The 17493-nt window shown below is 34.9% G+C and overlaps 1 protein-coding gene across 1 annotated transcript in view; it reads right to left on the reverse strand.

Moving 5' to 3' along the window:
• The window catches only part of NK7.1 (homeobox protein NK7.1), a 559307-nt gene extending 547967 nt beyond the window's left edge, over nucleotides 1–11340 (reverse strand). Inside the window, exon 1 of the mRNA XM_081765144.1 lies at nucleotides 9164–11340. Within this exon, the coding sequence (XP_081621270.1) occupies nucleotides 9164–9788 (625 nt within the window). The 5' untranslated portion in view covers nucleotides 9789–11340. The remainder of the gene's footprint in view (nucleotides 1–9163) is intronic.
• Between the last annotated feature and the right edge of the window lie 6153 nt (nucleotides 11341–17493).

The following is a 17493-nucleotide window of genomic DNA, read 5'->3' on the forward strand; positions in this document are numbered from 1 at the left end:
ATGATGTGTTACGTAGCATGACTAAACATGTAACACGTGCAACAACCGCCACAATTCAACGTTTCAAAAAAATGTAACGTAACAGCTTTATCCTCTAAGCCAGAGTTTTTCAACCGGTGTGCCGTGAATGGGCTACTGATGTGCCGCAAGGAATCGAAACAAAATTATTAATTTTATAGCAATCAAATTGCAAAACGTAGGCAAAAATGTATATTTGTATTTCACATTACTATGAAACTCTAGTATGAATCTACAATTTTGTTTCATACCGGGTTACTATTCTTTACATTTCTAATGTTGAAAAAAGTATTTGTTATCATTGTTATGACCATTATTGCTTCTTTATTGTTGCAGACTATTTTGTAACTTGAAAATTCAAAATAACATTTAATCCTTTCGACATATTACCTACATGTATGTTTTAAAAGTAAGAGGTATTTGTTTGTTTGTTCGTTATTTAGTGATCTTCCTTCTTAGTAAAAGGTTGGGTACAGATTTTAAAAAGAAAGCGTATTTTTAAAAACCTGAGTCCAATATTTCATTGCAATTGTTTTCTATTTTTAAATTAGAATAAAAAATAAGCGTAATGATTTACCACGGGGAACACCAGTGATAGAGCTTTCTTCTCTGTGAGAAGGAGATCAGTAATCACAGAAAAAGCACCACTGTGTTTTATATTTACAAACAATAATATCTATAAGTGTGCCGCGAGAATCCAAGTAACACCCGTAGTGTGCCGCAAGTTAAAAAAGGTTGGGAAACGCTGCCCTAAGCGCTTCAATTGTACTAGCTATAACTTATTTACTTCATTCTTATGATGAATTAAGATGAGAATATCGACACGGAAGTAAAAAGAAGAATCTAGCACAAATTTCATTTATTACAACATTCGAAATTAAGATATTAAAAATACGTTCATTCAATTTTAAATCCTCCATCCAAATTGTTTTAAATTACATAATATTGAAGACAACCAACACGGAAAGAACAGAAATGTAATATTTTAAAACCTAAAATAGTATTCATGGGAGACATCTACGCCACGATATGGCCGAGAACATTTTTTTTTTTCATTCGTGGGTAAACACATCCGTTCCCACCATTGTTATCTCTCTCTTTTATTCTTTTTTTTTCTTTTTTTTGGAGTGGTTATAGAAACGCAAATATTGTAACAGGAAAATTCAACGGATTTAGATAGTTCTTGATTCCCATATACAAAATAAACGGGATTTGAAATGTCCATTTGTTCATCTATATCTGCAAAAACTTGACGAAATCTTCGTTCAATCAATGGGTATCACCTTTGAAGTGTATATGAATTATTGCCATTCCGTTTCGTCTTAATATTCTCCTACGTCTTCTGGTGTTGCCCATGAGACGAGACGAGACGAGACGAGACGAGACTAGAAATAGTGTTTTCTAGTTTCATCTCGTAAATTTTGTAGAAATTTCGCCTCATTTTGTAAATTTATGTGCAAATTTATGCCCTGATTTTCTCTTAATTTCATCTAAAAAGTTATCACAACCCTTCCACGTCACAAGAAGCTTACTAAGAGTGAGATGTAACTTTAAACCATATTTATTATTCACGTTATATTATGCAATGACTTGCGAATCTTTAAACGTGGATAAATACTCTTCATTATGCTCATACGATCATTTTATCAATTTAAAACTTTTATATTATGGATCATGTAACACTAAAACAATGTTTGAGATCAAAGTCTTGGATGAACAAATGTTCTCACGAGACTCGTAAAATTTATTGTCTCGTCTCGAATTTAAAGTGTACAGCTCGTCTCGACTTTCGTAGCAAGACTATGAAGCCATTTGTTCGTGGAGATCAATAAATTTATCATAAACTAGAACGTGTTCCTTAAGAGTTACTCATATTAAGCACTATTATTATTATTATTATTATTATGTATTCTGCCTTTTAGTAGTTCCTGATGTAATGATTTTTTTTTTTTTTTTTTTTTTTTAATTTTAGATTTGGGCTTGGAAATGTTTCTTCCACGTTTCTCGATCTCCAGCTTCCACTTTTAACTCCCAATAATTTTCTTGTATCATTTTGTACATTTTTATTAGAAAGCTTACTGAGTAGAGTAATATTTATTTTTATTTTTTTAGAACTAAAATAATGTGTAACAGTTTCAAGCCGAGTGTGTTACATTAATTTCTTTCTTTTTCCTTTTTCTTTTCTTTTCTTTCTTTTTTTTTTAAAAAAATAATCGAATAAGTTCCAGAGTCGTAATGGATATCGTTGAATATAAGATACCTCTGAGTTTGGAAAAGAAGATAAATAAAACATGTCCTGATTTTTTTTTCTTAATTTCATCTGGAAATTATCAAAATTCTTCCGTGTCACGAGAGATCCACGAAGGATGTGATACAATCACATCTGAACCATATTTATTATTGAAATATATCATATAATGGATTGTGTATATTTTGAACGTTCATAAATCTTCTTTACTATATTTGTACAATCATTTTTATCAATTTATATTTTTATACTATGAATTATGTACCAATGTTTAAGATCTAAAATTGGGTCAACTTAGTATTGCCTATGAAAGTCGAAAAATGTCTTGTCTTCTGATGAATTTGAAAAATCTATTCGTCTCGTACGCAACACAACAATTCAAATGAACTCCCTTTGAGAATAATACATAGACAGGCCCACGATTGCGATTCCACGTTAAACTGCGTACTCAACAGGGTGGAACAAAAAAAAAAAAAAAAAAAAAAAGCTCGATCTTTTAAAAAATCTAATAGTGCAGAAAAGTTTCCTTTTGATGTGAAAATGACAAAAATAAAATTTTAGGCTAATCGAAGTATGCTTTGAAGCACCGCAAGTACCTACGATAAAGTTTTATAAACTTGATTTTCTTTTTTTGGTTCTATTTCAGCCTCTTTTACACTTATATTTGCACTATAAAAAACCTTGATTGTGCTTGTTACGTCTTTTTATTGATGAAACAAACTTCGGTGGAAGGGGGAAAAGCAGAAATTTACGTTTATGGTGAGGTTTTTTTAAAAAATTAAATCATAAGGCAAAAATGTGCAAAAAAATTGACCTATTTTTAATAAAACGTGACATTACTGTATGTTAATATAGAATTAGCACTTCGTCATTTCTCCTTCCTTCCCCCACTGAAAAAAAGCTTGTTACTTCAATAAAAGAACAAAACAAGGTTTTTATAGTGCAAATGAAAGAAGGGTGAAAAAATCTGAAAATAGAACAAGAAATATTAAATTTATGAAGAAATTTTCATCATACTTGCGACATCTAAAACCCTGCTACGATTACCTTAAAATTTTATTTTTGTCATTTTAACATCGAGAAAGAACTTTTCCGCACTATCAGAAGTATAATAATAATAATAATAATAATAATAATAATAATAATAATAATAATAATAATAATAATAATAATAATAATAATAATAATAATAATAATAATAATAGAGATTTTTTTGTTCTACCCTAATGCTCAAGGTTCATTTTATAGCTTTGATACTGAAATGAACGTAAGATACTAATATTTATTAAATTTCAATCTTATTGATGCAAAGATCAAAATATGATATTACATTTAAACACTAACAAAAAAAAAAAGAAGAAGAGAAGCTCTATTGAAATTACCTTCTGGTACGTATTTTTGTTTCACTTTTACAAGCAAAACATTCTAGATAAGTATATCAGGATTATATAATCCCATCAGAGACTTGACTTTTTTAAGTGCATTTTAATACTAAATAATATTACCTACATTGTAAATATTAGATCTAATTTTTAAAACTTTAATTGATAACTATTTGCATCAAATTATCATTATTATTTTTCTATTTCTCTTATGTAAATAATACAAACACACAACATACGTTAAGATGTACGTATATCCAATTTATGTAACAAGAAAATACATTTTTCCTGTTTATTTAATTAATTCACTTTAAAACTAAGGGGAAAAGTGCTTTATAATTTCTTAATTTTCCTTCTTGACTATGTATGCTGTCATAGGAGTACCACATGGGAGAGTTTTTTTTTAATAAAGAAAGAAGGGCAGTTTTAGAGTTCATAGAAAATTTATATTACTCGACAAATCTCTAAATAGCATACCGAGAGAGTATAATTTATTTTATACAACTAAAATTTTACAATACCGATCACGGAACATTAAGTTTCCTTCCTTCCCGCTTCATTTCGGCAACATTAAAAATTCACGTTTTTCGTTAGTAATTTACTATTCTGTTGTTTAAAATCTAAAATTCAAACTTCGCATGACTCCTCTAAATGACACTTCCGTTGTGCTTACAGCTGGATGCGTTACATTTCTTTGGCAATTGAACATTGCAACCATACCAGCAAATAGAGTTTGTGTCACCTGGATTAAACACGAAATTCGGCTCCCCCTCAATGTACACTCATGTCCAAAATTATTGTCGCATATCTGTAACTGTCTTTTCGTAAGAATATAATTTGATAATGATTTTGCAGGGTGCTTTTAATACTGATACTAGGTGTATAATCGGGAAATGTTAATTTGTGGTAAATTTCATAGGAAAAGAATTATAAATACGAAAATCATAATGAGTAAAATAAAATGTTGCTAAATAGACAAGCAAGTTTTATTGTTCTTATTTACTATTCTTTTGACATGAAATTTGCCACATACACGTCTTTGCCGATTATACACATACTAACATTATAAGAAATACCGGGCGAATTCGTTATCAAATTATATTCCTACAACAACATATTTATAGACATGCGACAATAATTTTGGACATGAGTGTACATATTATCCTTTTAGGCGCCCCACCAACCACGCGCCTGGCTTGTTCCCCTTTGGTTGCGGCCTTAATAGGAATACCTGTATTAACATTCGCAAATATTTACAAATATATTACTGAATCTTGCAAGGGAAGTAGTTGAATTGTTTTTTTTTTCTCTAAAACTACACGACAGAAAAAAAACAAGTTTTGAGAAAAATGAGAAAAACTAAACCACACACTATAGTTTCTGCAAAAACGTCTATTTATTTATAATATACCGCGCGTTGGCATCAGCTTGACAGGTGTAGATATCTCACAAAACGTGTATCTATGCGTACTACGCATAGTAGCAAACACAATAGTATTGTTAACTTCATGTCTGACAAAACTTGACATGTGTCGTTTAAAAAAGAAGAAAAAAGATTCAGTTGTTTATACCCCTTCACCCCCCCCCAAAAGGGACATTTCTCCATTTTCCTAAAAAAAAAAAAAAAAAAAGCTCGCTCGGACCATTTTGTAGGATCCAAAAAAGAGGATATATCCGAGTAAAGAGAGCGTTCGGTAACCCTATGCTATCAGAAAGTCATACTTAACTGTATGCAACAATACGCATGTCCCCCCCCCCCTTCAGCATTAATTCCAAAACAAATGTAATTGTTCTTTATCGTTTCTATTATATATAGACTGCAAACTCGGGAGAAGACCTCAAGTATATAGGCCTACACTTATTAGTAATATAAACTTTTTTTTAAGTTTCTTTGTATATAAAAAACAATAATTTGATCAAACATACGCATTTCGTAAACGTACAACATTCATGAAACTTTTAGCTTATAATAATTAAAAAAGAAAATGCAAGAATATGAAATTTTGACAGTATCATGAAAAATTGGATACATTGAAAAAAAGAATGGAACCAAACATGTATAGTATTAACATAAGACCACTTTAAAGGATGACAAAAATATTTCAAATTTCGATTTATCTTTATTACTATCTAGGCTTATATATGTGTGTGTCTATGAACAGATATTGAATTAAAAAGTATGTGTCTATCTTCCCTTCTTCTTTTTCTTCTTCTTCTTTTTTTAAAAATAGCTTTACGCACAGAATCGTGCAGTGCTACGTACAGTAGTAGCTCTTTTTCCCCTCTTTGGAACCTGTTGCTTTTTATACGTTGCATGTATAAAACGCATAAAGGCGCGAGAGGTTTATCAAGTGGATGGATAAATAATAAAACGTAGATACGGTGGTTAGTTTACATAAAAACACACAGACTTAATATTCAAAGTGGTTATCACTACATGCAAATCATATAGTAGTTAATATACACTCAATACATATGTTTTGTGAACGAACACCCGTACTTTTATTATATGTTATTCATATGTTAAGATGCAAGAGAGCACGGCTTAAAAAAAGCCTTCACGGTAGAAATTGATATGACATTACTTAGCTAAGCATCTACGTTACTAATGGGTCCGACTCTATAATACTATTTTAGTGCTTGACACAAGTATCAGTGATGGTAATTTTGTAATTTCTTGCTGGAAAAACCGTAAAACTTTTGAATAATACTTGTTGACTACAAGAAAATAATATATTATCAAACAAGTTTGGTGAAGTGTTCAAAGCAAGACTGCATTTCGGTATTTCACATCCCTCGGCCTATCTGTTCGTATAAGCAAAAACATAAAAAACTGATAAAAAACAACATTACTGCCAATGAGTAATAGCTTCACCTCCTTCTCTACTGCCAGTAGCATCTTGACAAGAAAACTCAGTCGCACTGTGGTAAAATATTAACACTATTTCCAGTATAAATCTTTCGTAAATCTCAGTTTCATGGAGACACATTTTTTTTTTTATGGCATTCTTCAATCTCCGTTTTCTAGTAGTATGCTACCTTGCGCCTGGACTTCCTGTGATCCATGCGTAAATACAGTACGAATTCAAATATTAATTGATGAAATCACATTTACGGGAGAAATACTTAATAACCTAAATCCCATTAGATGCTGTTGCCTAAACGGCAATAATTTTCGGATTTCTAAAGATGAAGGCGTCAAACAAAATTTACATCGTACCCAAATTAAGATAAGAAGCAGCTGTAACTCAATGGTAGAGCGTTCACCTCTGGTGCATGGGGTCCTTGGTTCGATCCCAGCTCGTGTCGAGTGAGCTTTATCTTGGAAAAGCACCGTGTGAGTGGGTTTTCTCGGGATTTTCCCATTTCTCCTACTTTCTTCATTCCACCATTTCATTCATTTCTCATCATCACCTTCTCCTTTAGCCTAGGCGGCATAACCGAAGGACTAAAACTTACAGATTTTCATCTTCTTTCCAAATTAAGATAAATGAGATTTTTTGCTTGTAGAGTTGCTCACAGAACGAGACGAGATAGAGCTCTATGAATAAAAGCATATATATTTCGAGACGAGACTACTTTCACACAACGTATAATCGAGATAAGAGTTTCAATTCTTGTCTCGAGCTTACTCGTGGGTATGTGGTTAAAGAATTCGCCTTTAGTCTGGGAGAGTGGGGTTCGGTTTCTGTCGGGTGTTCATGTGATACAGATCTCACATTAAGCTGTAGGTGGGAAACTCGGGCTCTATTCCCATCGGGGGCTTATCTGGTTCGGATTTCACGTTAATCCGTAGGTCCCGTCTTATACAGCCTAGCTGCTGAAAGAGTCATTTAAGTCCAACTAACCATAAATTATCGTCTCGTGTACATTTCTATTTATTTTTCTCTTTAAACTAGGATCATTTAATAACAAAGCCCTTTTGAATAAAACTGTATTGTTCCTAACAAACTAAAAAGGGACATTTCTCTTCTGGATATTTACTTCATGTTTATTTTAATTTATAATTAATTTCATGAGTTACTGTTTCGTTACTCATTCTACTAACTTCCTCAAGAGTATGTTACAATATTAAACTCTCAGTATTTTTTTTATACAGGGCGTTTCAAAACAACACCGCCAAAAGTTTAGGAGGTGATCCCCGACACCAAGATAAGAGAAAAAGTATAGACCATCCTGGGTGCACAAATGCTTCTTTTCGGAGTTATAGGCTGCCGAAAACATGAAGAAAAAAAAATGAACTTTGAAGGTCTATAGCTCCGAAACTATGATCCTACCGCACTCGGGTCAAGACTTTACTTAGGTACTAATATGTGCCCTATCCCAGTATCTAAGTTTCAGAATCCTACGGTGCTTCCACAACAATTTTTATAGAAATAGTTGGAGAATACATCAAATGATATGCCCATAGCCAAACTCCCTCTACAAAAATTGCTTCGTGAGTACCTTAGGATTCTGCAACATGTATTTTTGGATAAAGTATACACTAGTTCCTAAGTGAAGTCTTGACCCAACTACGGTAGGTCCCAAAGTTTTGGAGCTAGGGATCTTTAATGTTTTCGGCGGTCTATAGCTCCGAAAGGAAGCATTTCTGTACCCAGGTTGATCTATATTTTTTGTCTTATTTTGGAATTACCTCAATAAACGTTGTCGGTGTTGTTTTACAACACCCTGTATATAACAATGATGTTCGTTTATCCTTAAAAAAACGTCAAACGATCATTCTGAATAACAAATATAAATTAAAATAAACAAGACACAAATTCCGTGGATTAAAGTCTTTTTTTTTTAAACTACAAACTTAATTGAACTTCTTTTTTGTATATTTTTCTGGAAAATGGGAAAGGAATTGGAATAACCAGGCTCTTAAATAAATATTATCGCGACATTTATAATATCTATATTGTTTTAATTCGCTCAATATCTCCACTGTTAAAAGAAGTTGGACATAATTACTAGGTAAACATGCCAAGTGTAATTTAATTGAGGCAACATATCTAGGAAGCGTTGTATACGAAATCAACATAACAATATATACCTATTTAAATAAATAAATAAAATACGCGTTATATTATTCACTATACATATGTGGTGAATAATTTTTCTCAACGAATAAAATGTTTTCCATAATGATAGTTTGGTAGGCTTCCCTAAACCTTTATGAATATTATACGCATTCAATCAAACAGCACGTGTGTTATTATTATTATTACTATTATTGAATCAGTATCATCTTAAAGCACGTTATAGTTGCGATATTAAATTCAGAAGTATTATTTTCTCTATGTAAATGATGCTCCGATGATAATAATAAAACTTCAGCAAACAAAATTAGTATCTCTCATACCCGGGCACATCTTCCGTTCCGCTTTTTAAGTTTATTAATTAATTAGCAATTACAAATTCAGAACGCTTTATTTCAAACAAAGCGAAGTATTTTTCTAAGTTGTTTTCTTCAACAATTTATTATCATTATTGACAATGTAATTATGAATAGTCATGAGTTGCTGCTTACCTTTGGTGAGGTGTCCGGTGGGCCTATTGGCGGTGGGGTGCCCTGTCTTGGGTGGCGTCACCTCCCGTCCGTTGACAGCTCTGTCGGCGGCCGCTGGATGTACCACAGGGGGCAGAGGGGGTGGCGGTGGGCGGGGCGATAGGATGCCAGCACCGTTGACGGGATCCCTGAAAGGGCGTGTCGACGGGTGTTGCGAGGCGGGGCTCGGGGTGTGGGTGGCCCTGGGAGGCGTGCTTGCCGGAGATGAGTCCCGACTTTTCGTTGTCAGATTCAACGGTTCATTATTATCTTCGATAGGTGGCATAATGAGTGGCGGAGGGGGCACAGGAGGAGTAGGTGCGGGCGAGGGTTTTGGTGCATGCCACCCCATAATGTCTGCTATGAAGTGAGGCGTCGGAGTCTTTGGTGGTTTCGCATACACGTGCGGATGCCATGTGTTGAACAGCACTGTATTCGGTGACAAGCGCACAGGCGCTGGGGAAGTGTTTCGGCTGCTAAACAACCCCGTTGCCTCGTTACCATTTGATAAACCCGGGCTGTTATTATTGTTGTTATTGGTATGTCCGGTAACATGTGCTGGTGTGTTGCTTGAGTCCGTATACGGATGATGATGTTGCTGCTGCATTTCGAGAATTTAATGCCAGTTCAATTTCTTTCTCCTCCTAAATCCAGAACAAATTCACACAAATAACGGACTAGCAAAACCTTAATAAAACTCGCACTGTTTTTGACAAACAATGAACATCTTACCGAGCATTATTGTTTTCACTTTACGACCCCACTATTCTTGTCTCAAACCACCAGAAGAATTCAATAAATTATCATCATAAAATAAACAAACCACTACATTTACCTAACATATTTTTCATTCATTCTTTTCGGAGCACCAGTCACATTTCATCGGAAAAGAAAGAGTAAAAAAAAGTAATTTTCATTGAACTAATTCCTTTTCTTTTTCTGATTTTGTCGGAAAATCTTGTGACACAACAGGTTTTTATGTTGTACTAACGGTCAACAAACATTTAGCTGCACACAGGAAATAATTAGATGTTTGTATATCGTTTATTCCACACACAAATAGCTTTTGGTACTTTGTAGTTTTAGCAGCGGAACGTCGCTACAGGAAATAGATAAATATTAAATACACCTTGAGGGGTAATCTTGTTTACTGTACACTTAATCCGATTCTAGAATAACATTTATTTAACCTGTTCCATCGCCGAGAATTTTTTTTTTTAAAATAAACGTTATACGCGAGCATTCATATATATGTTATTTTTGATGATTTAAAAAAAAATGTTTGACGACACTTCTTATTTTTGCACACACAATGCGTTTTTCACATTAAAACAGGCACAGACACGCAGCACACGATAATCAAATTAAAATGTTCTAATTTTCCTTCACTCTTCTTTATTATTACTTAATAAAAACCCTGTATGTTTCGTATTTTTCTTCAGATTTATGAATTATGGAGGAAGAACTTGTAACATTCTTCTGGTAAACACTTGCTCTAAGAAGCCATTCAGCTGTATGACACAAACGCTTCGTTTTTGTTTCCGAAAACAATCGCTAACTGTCACGTTGTCTTGGTTCGGGCGCATGATTTACGGAAACACAACTACAATCATAACATTATTATTCGTTTTTTTTTTTTTTTAATGACAATCGTCTGTCACACCTTCTTTTGTTTATATACTTTTTTCCTCCTAAAGGCAACTTGTCCACTGTTTGATGTCAGAGAAATAAAATAATTATTAAATGGTAAAATAAGTTTCGGTCACTTTTTTCTTTTCTTTTCTTGTCAACTCATTCAGCACAATTGAGTCACACACCTCTATACACGATTGAAAAACTGCGCCACATGTATCGCACATCAAACCGACCGGGGCGGCAGTCGCCCAGTGACTGTGTGTCGTATCCCTCCCTGCAAAGCAATCGGTGTATGAGAGCGAGCGGCGCGGAGAGGGGGAAGAGGCGTGCGGGACGAGAGGGGAAGTTTTGAGGCCTAATCCAGAAGAGCTCTTTCTAGCAGCGCCACCGTTTCAACTCACAGCCAAATTACGCAGTTGAATTCCCTGCGAGCGTTCCGCCAACATTTCCGTCGCTGTCTACTCCTCTCGATGCGCTCGCTTCTGTTCTGTTTCCTCCTCCTGCTTCTTTACCCCCCGCAAAAACTCTCATTTCTCCCCCCTTTCCCTTCTCCTTGGAGCATACGAGTCATCTCTCTTTCACCCCGCATATACAGTGTGTTCGCCTCATCTTTTGCCTTTCTCTTCTCTCTCTCCCACAACTCAGTCAATAACAGCAGAGTCTTCCACCCTGTTAAAGAGGTCTGAGCTTGCTTCTGCTTTTCTTCAGAGTTGCCAACTACAGTTACCCGAAAAAAAGAACTCATCAACAACAATGTCATTAAGAAGAAGATGATGACTCAAGCCCATTTGCAATTTTCTTGGCATGTCTTTGTATAATAACTGAAACAAATGAAGGGAAGTTTTAAAAGCTTAAAAAAAAAAAGATCTATTAATTAACTACTTCTGAAACCTTCGGGCGTAGATGAATGTTCAACGTTCCCATTCTCTAATCGATAGCTTCCAGGTTCACATCCCGTTGCTGACATTTTTACTAACTTTCTCCTCGATTTTTCTCCATCGCACGAGGCGAATGCTGGAACGTTATCTTTAAAATATATGCCCTGGATCAGCGTTTCCCAACCGGTGTGCCGCGGCACACTGGTGTGCCGTGAATGGTCCACTGGTGTGCCGCGAGGAATGGAAAACAAAATTATTAATTTTATAGCAATCAAATTGCAAAACGTAGGGCAAAATGTATATTTGTATTTCACATTACTATGAAAGTCTACTATGAGTCTACAATTTTAAGTTTCATACCGGGTTACTGTTCTGTACATTTCTAATGTTGAAAAAAGTATTTGTTATCATTGTTATGACCATTATTGCTTCTTTATTGTTGCAGACTATTTCGTTACTTGAAAATTTAAAATATCATTCAATCCTCTCGACAAATTACCTACATTTATGTTTTGAGAGTAAAAGAGATTTGTTTGTTCGTTCGTTATTTAGTGATCTTCCTTGTTAGTAAAAGGTTGGATACAGTTTTTAAAAAGAAAGCGTATTTTTAAAAAACTGAGTCCAATATTTCATTGCAATTGTTTTCTATTTTTAAATTGGAATGAAAAATAAGCATAATGATTTACCACGGGGGAAAACCAATGATAGAGTTTTCTTCTCTGTGAGAAGGAGATCAATAATCACAGAAAAATACCACTGTGTTTTATATTTACAAATAATAATATCTGTAAGTGTGCCGCAAGTTGAAAAAGGTTGGGAAACGCTGCCCTGGATTATTTCTGTCTAAAATTCCTAGTCATTGGAACAGGCTCGTTGCAAGGATGTGAACAATGGGGCTCAAACACCCTGTAACCACCTTCATCCCCTGCAACTTTCAGTTTGTTGATATGTATATATGAATGTAAGGTGAACTCAAATTAGTTCCGGGGAGCGTGGTGGTTGGGGTAGAGTGTTCACCTCTGGTGCATAACGTCCTTGCATAACGTTTGGTTTTCTCGGGGTTCTTCCGTTTCCTCCCTCTTTCTTCATTTCATCATTTCATTCATTTCCAGCACCACCGTCTCCTTTAGCCTAGCCGGCATAATCGTGGGATGTAAAACTTTAAGGATTTCATTTCATTTTCAAGTAAGTTCCGCCGCAAAGTGATCTCGCCCCTTCTGTCTTAAAAATAGCGTTCTAGCTACGGGACTGCATTGCAAGTTATTTGCAATATAACATGCATGCAAGTTATGAAATATTTGTAGCTATGATCAGTGGCGTTTGGAAAATGAAGTTACTGGATTTTAACTACTGTCGCGGTGGCTCAGTGGCAGACCTCCCCGCTGATCTAGTGGCTAGCGCGTGCCCCTTTGGTGTACGTGCTACCGGGTTCGACTCCTGGTGGGAGAGCCTTTGAAAATTTTAACAGTTTTCGATGTTTCTGTGTTCGTGTCCCTGTCGAGGCTAGTAGTCCTGATCAGTAATAGAAAGAGAAAATAAGAGTCCGGATTTTTTTTTTTTAAAAAAAAAGTAGAGCACTCATATCCCAGCCCGCATTTTGTGAATTTTATTTTCTTCGAGTAAATCAAGTGAATTTTCTCGGAGTACTCTCAATTCTCCCACTTCCTTCATTCTACTATTATCATCGATGTCATCATTACCGTGTCCCTCACAAGTAAACCTTACGTTTGGGTGAATCGAGTTGCTGACTGAGACACATATGAGAAAGTAGTACTAAATGTGGTCAGTACTTCAGTGAAGTTGTAGGTGCGAAGCTCCAGGGGTTTAGGAGATACAGCTACCAGAACATCACATGGAAGTACAGAATAGTCTTCATACAGTTGGAGGTAAAAGCCCTGTAAGACCTCTTGTAACGACAAAAGGTGAATAACAAATATATGGGTACATATTAGGACTAGGGGGAAGTCATATAGTAAGGGCATACCTGACGGCGGCCATCTTGAAATCCGCCATTTTGAATTAAGGTTAAGTTTTTAAAATAGGAATAGGGTCATGTGATACATGATTTAAGGCGCAAATTTAATCAGTTACAATGGTGACGTTAATTTTGAATTACACGCAATTGGTAAAAAGTTACAGGGAAATTAAATATTGTTGCAGCATATGTATTAGTCCTTTACCCCACCTTGTAAATTTTGTGTTAATGATAATAATTAAATAAAAAGCAGGTGGATAAATATTAGGTCTATGTTAAGAGTTGCCTTGATGGCGGCCATGTTCAAATCCGCCATTTTGAATCAGACAAAAGTCTTAAACAAAACGCATAACATTGCACCTTGTTAATAGCAAATTTTACCATAAATCCAACGGTATAACCATTTTTGCTTTATCATTAACCAGCACAAAATTAAATGGGAATAGAGTAATGCAATAGGTGACTTCGGGCTAGAAGTTAATCAGAAATACAATGGTGGCGTTACAATGTTAGTTGTTTGATGCTGTACTTGCACGCCATTTCGTTGTTTTTCTTGTATCCTGTTCACAGCAATTTCTGCTTTGACGGAATTGTTAACGACAAATGTGTCAAGTGTAACTCGATTGCCTTTGTCAGGTGTGCTCACTGTGAGCAGAGTATTTGTGCAAGTCATGCACTCTTTTCTGAACTACATATTGATTGTACTAATTGAGGACTTTTCTGGAAGAAAGACCCAACTTCAATTATGACTCAATTTCACTTTGGTCATTTTTCCTTAAATTAGCAACTTGTTTATGCGATAACAAATGCTGGTTAATGATAAAGCAAAAATGGTTATACCGTTGGATTTATGGTAAAATGTGCTATTAACAAGGTGACAATGTTATGCGTTTTGTTTAAAACTTTTGTCTGATTCAAAATGGCGGATTTGAACATGGCCGCCATCAAGGCAACTCTTACCATAGACCTAATATTTATCCACCTGCTTTTTATTTAATTATTATCATTAACACAAATTTACAAGGTGGGGTAAAGACTAATACATATGCTGCAACAATATTTAATTTCCCTGTAACTTTTTACCAATTGCGTGTAATTCAAAATTAACGTCACCATTGTAACTGATTAAATTTGCGCCTTAAATCATGTATCACATGACCCTATTCCTATTTTAAAAACTTAACCTTAATTCAAAATGGCGGATTTCAAGATGGCCGCCGTCAGGTATGCCCTTACTATATGACTTCCCCCTAGTCCTAATATGTACCCATATATTTGTTATTCACCTTTTGTCTTTACAAGAGGTCTTACAGGGCTTTTACCTCCAACTGTATGAAGACTATTCTGTACTTCCATGTGATGTTTTGGTAGCTGTATCTCCTAAACCCCTGGAGCTTCGCACCTACAACTTCACTGAAGTACTGACCACATTTAGTACTACTTTCTCATATGTGTCTCAGTCAGCAACTCAATTCACCCAAACGTAAGGTTTACTTGTCAGCCTTGGTACATACTAGTAGGACGTTTAACTCAGAAACTTAACGTCTCTCTTTATACAAAATACGGAAAAACATATATATGTATTTACCATGTTGAATACCTAGGTATATGTATAAAAATTGAAAATGTATTGAAGCTATATAAGGGGACACCATAGTCGAGTGGTTAGAGCGTTAGATTTATGTCCGCGTGGTCCCGGGTTCGATTCACCAATTTTCAGCGTTCACCCAGCGTCGTGAGGCAAACTGGGAAGTCACGTGAATAAATGACGTGACGATCACTAGGTCTAGATAGCTCCCGACATGCCAATTAGCGATAGGGCTACACGGCGCGCTAACCAACCACGCGCTAGTTGTTAGGCTGGACGTAGTTCCATCAATCGCTAACAGATGGCGTGGAGCTGCTCAGGCCCACAAATCGGGTTGTTAATCCAAGTTATTTGGTTTTATTGAAGCTGTACCAACTTGAGTATTTCAACACCTCGTCCTTTGATTACATTCCGTGTGTGTCATTCTTACATTCCGTGTAAGATTATTTTTTAAAAAAGAAGAAAAGATGAAGAGGTTAAGGCAATTACCTTATCCATTTTTCGTACTACAGAAATCAAAAACCAAAAGTCCCAGCCAGAATGAGAACATTTTTGCTCCAAGTTTTCATGTATATATACACACACCTAGAAATGTGAAACTATTGATTGAATGATTGATTGATTTTGAGTTTTACGTCCCGTTCAGCAGCGAGGCTATATGAGACGTGGACCTACTGATTAACGTGGAATCTGAACCACATGAGCTCCCGCCGTGAAACTATTGAAAATATTCCATTGTTGATTGAAAATCTCATTATTCCAACAACTTTCCTCTCTTTCCATTTTCTCGTTACTCAAAATGGAGTTCGCCTATGGCCCAGGACTTACGATACACCCTGTACTAGTACTTACTTGAAACATTGTTTTAGAAATGTAAATTTAATACAACCTCCTCCTAACAGATTTTGTATTTGGTTGACTTATATTTGCGTAATTTGATAGTAGCAATATTATAGAAAGGACAATTACAGTTGAAAGTGGGATTTGAAGTGTTCATTGGTCTCACATCCGGGATCGAACCCAAGATTTCGTACGCCAAGACTTGCTCTTACCACTAAACTAGGGATGAGAGCTAATGGCTTGATAAATAATTGAACACAATAAACAAATCTATATTGTTGTAAATTATTCTGCTATTCTGTCGCGTATTTAAAATTTTTGCCGGCCTGATCATTAAAATAATGCCAATCCCTCGATATTAATGAATAGTGATGTAAAAAATTTGTCTGTGAAATGTATAAAAGAGTAAATAGAAAAAAAATAAAATGCACTAATAAAATAATAAGTATCATATAACAATTTCAATGATTGATTTAAGTACCCACCAATATGAGGTTACTGCTGAAGAGGTTCCTTCGCTCTTTTTCTTAGGCAATGGTGACGGTCTCATCATCAAAATTCAAAATATCACTTTCAATACGAAACAATAAAGAAAGAAATAAAATAAAATATCAGGATTTCTGTAAACATTACTTAGAGAAAACGAAGATAAGTTTGGATTTATGGCAAGAATAAAAATTAATGCTCTGCTGAACTCTTAAGTACAGGGTATGTACACTCATGTCCAAAATGATTGTCTCATATCTATAATTTCTCCTTTAAGAATAAAATTTGATAATGATGTTGCAGGACACTTTTAATATGTGATACTATGTGTATAATCGGGAAATGTATATTTGTGGTAAATTTCATAGGGAAAGAATTATTAATACGAAAATTAGAATGAGTAAAATAAAATCTTGCTAAATGGAGAAGGAATTTTTATTTTCGTTTCATTGTTCTTATTTACTGCTCTTGTGACATGAAATTTGCCACATACATGTCTTTGCCAATTATACACATACTAACATTATAAGAAATACCGGGTGAATTCATTATCAAATTATATTCCTAGAACAACATATTTATATATATGGGACAATAATTTTTGACATGAGTGTACATATGGATAGGCCATATATATGGATTCTTGTTATTTACATATTTTCAGATCTAAAAATACCGTTTCATATCCACACGAGCATGTATAGTCTAATTAATTCTGACATTTCCAGAACGGAGAAAATGTATGAGAAAAATTGGTCCAACAAAATTTGCAACCCCGGCCAAGAACCATGTTGCCCATTGGCTAGGAGTGAAAATAAAGGGTTCGCGAGGGGATGGCGTCTCCTCAATAAGCTGAACTGTTTGCTCAAAAGAAGAAAGAATATCGGTGGTTATCAGTAAATAAAAACGG

This window comes from Thermobia domestica, chromosome 1, assembly GCF_964235325.1.
Source record: "Thermobia domestica chromosome 1, izTheDome1.hap1.1, whole genome shotgun sequence".
Lineage (NCBI taxonomy): Eukaryota > Metazoa > Arthropoda > Insecta > Zygentoma > Lepismatidae > Thermobia > Thermobia domestica.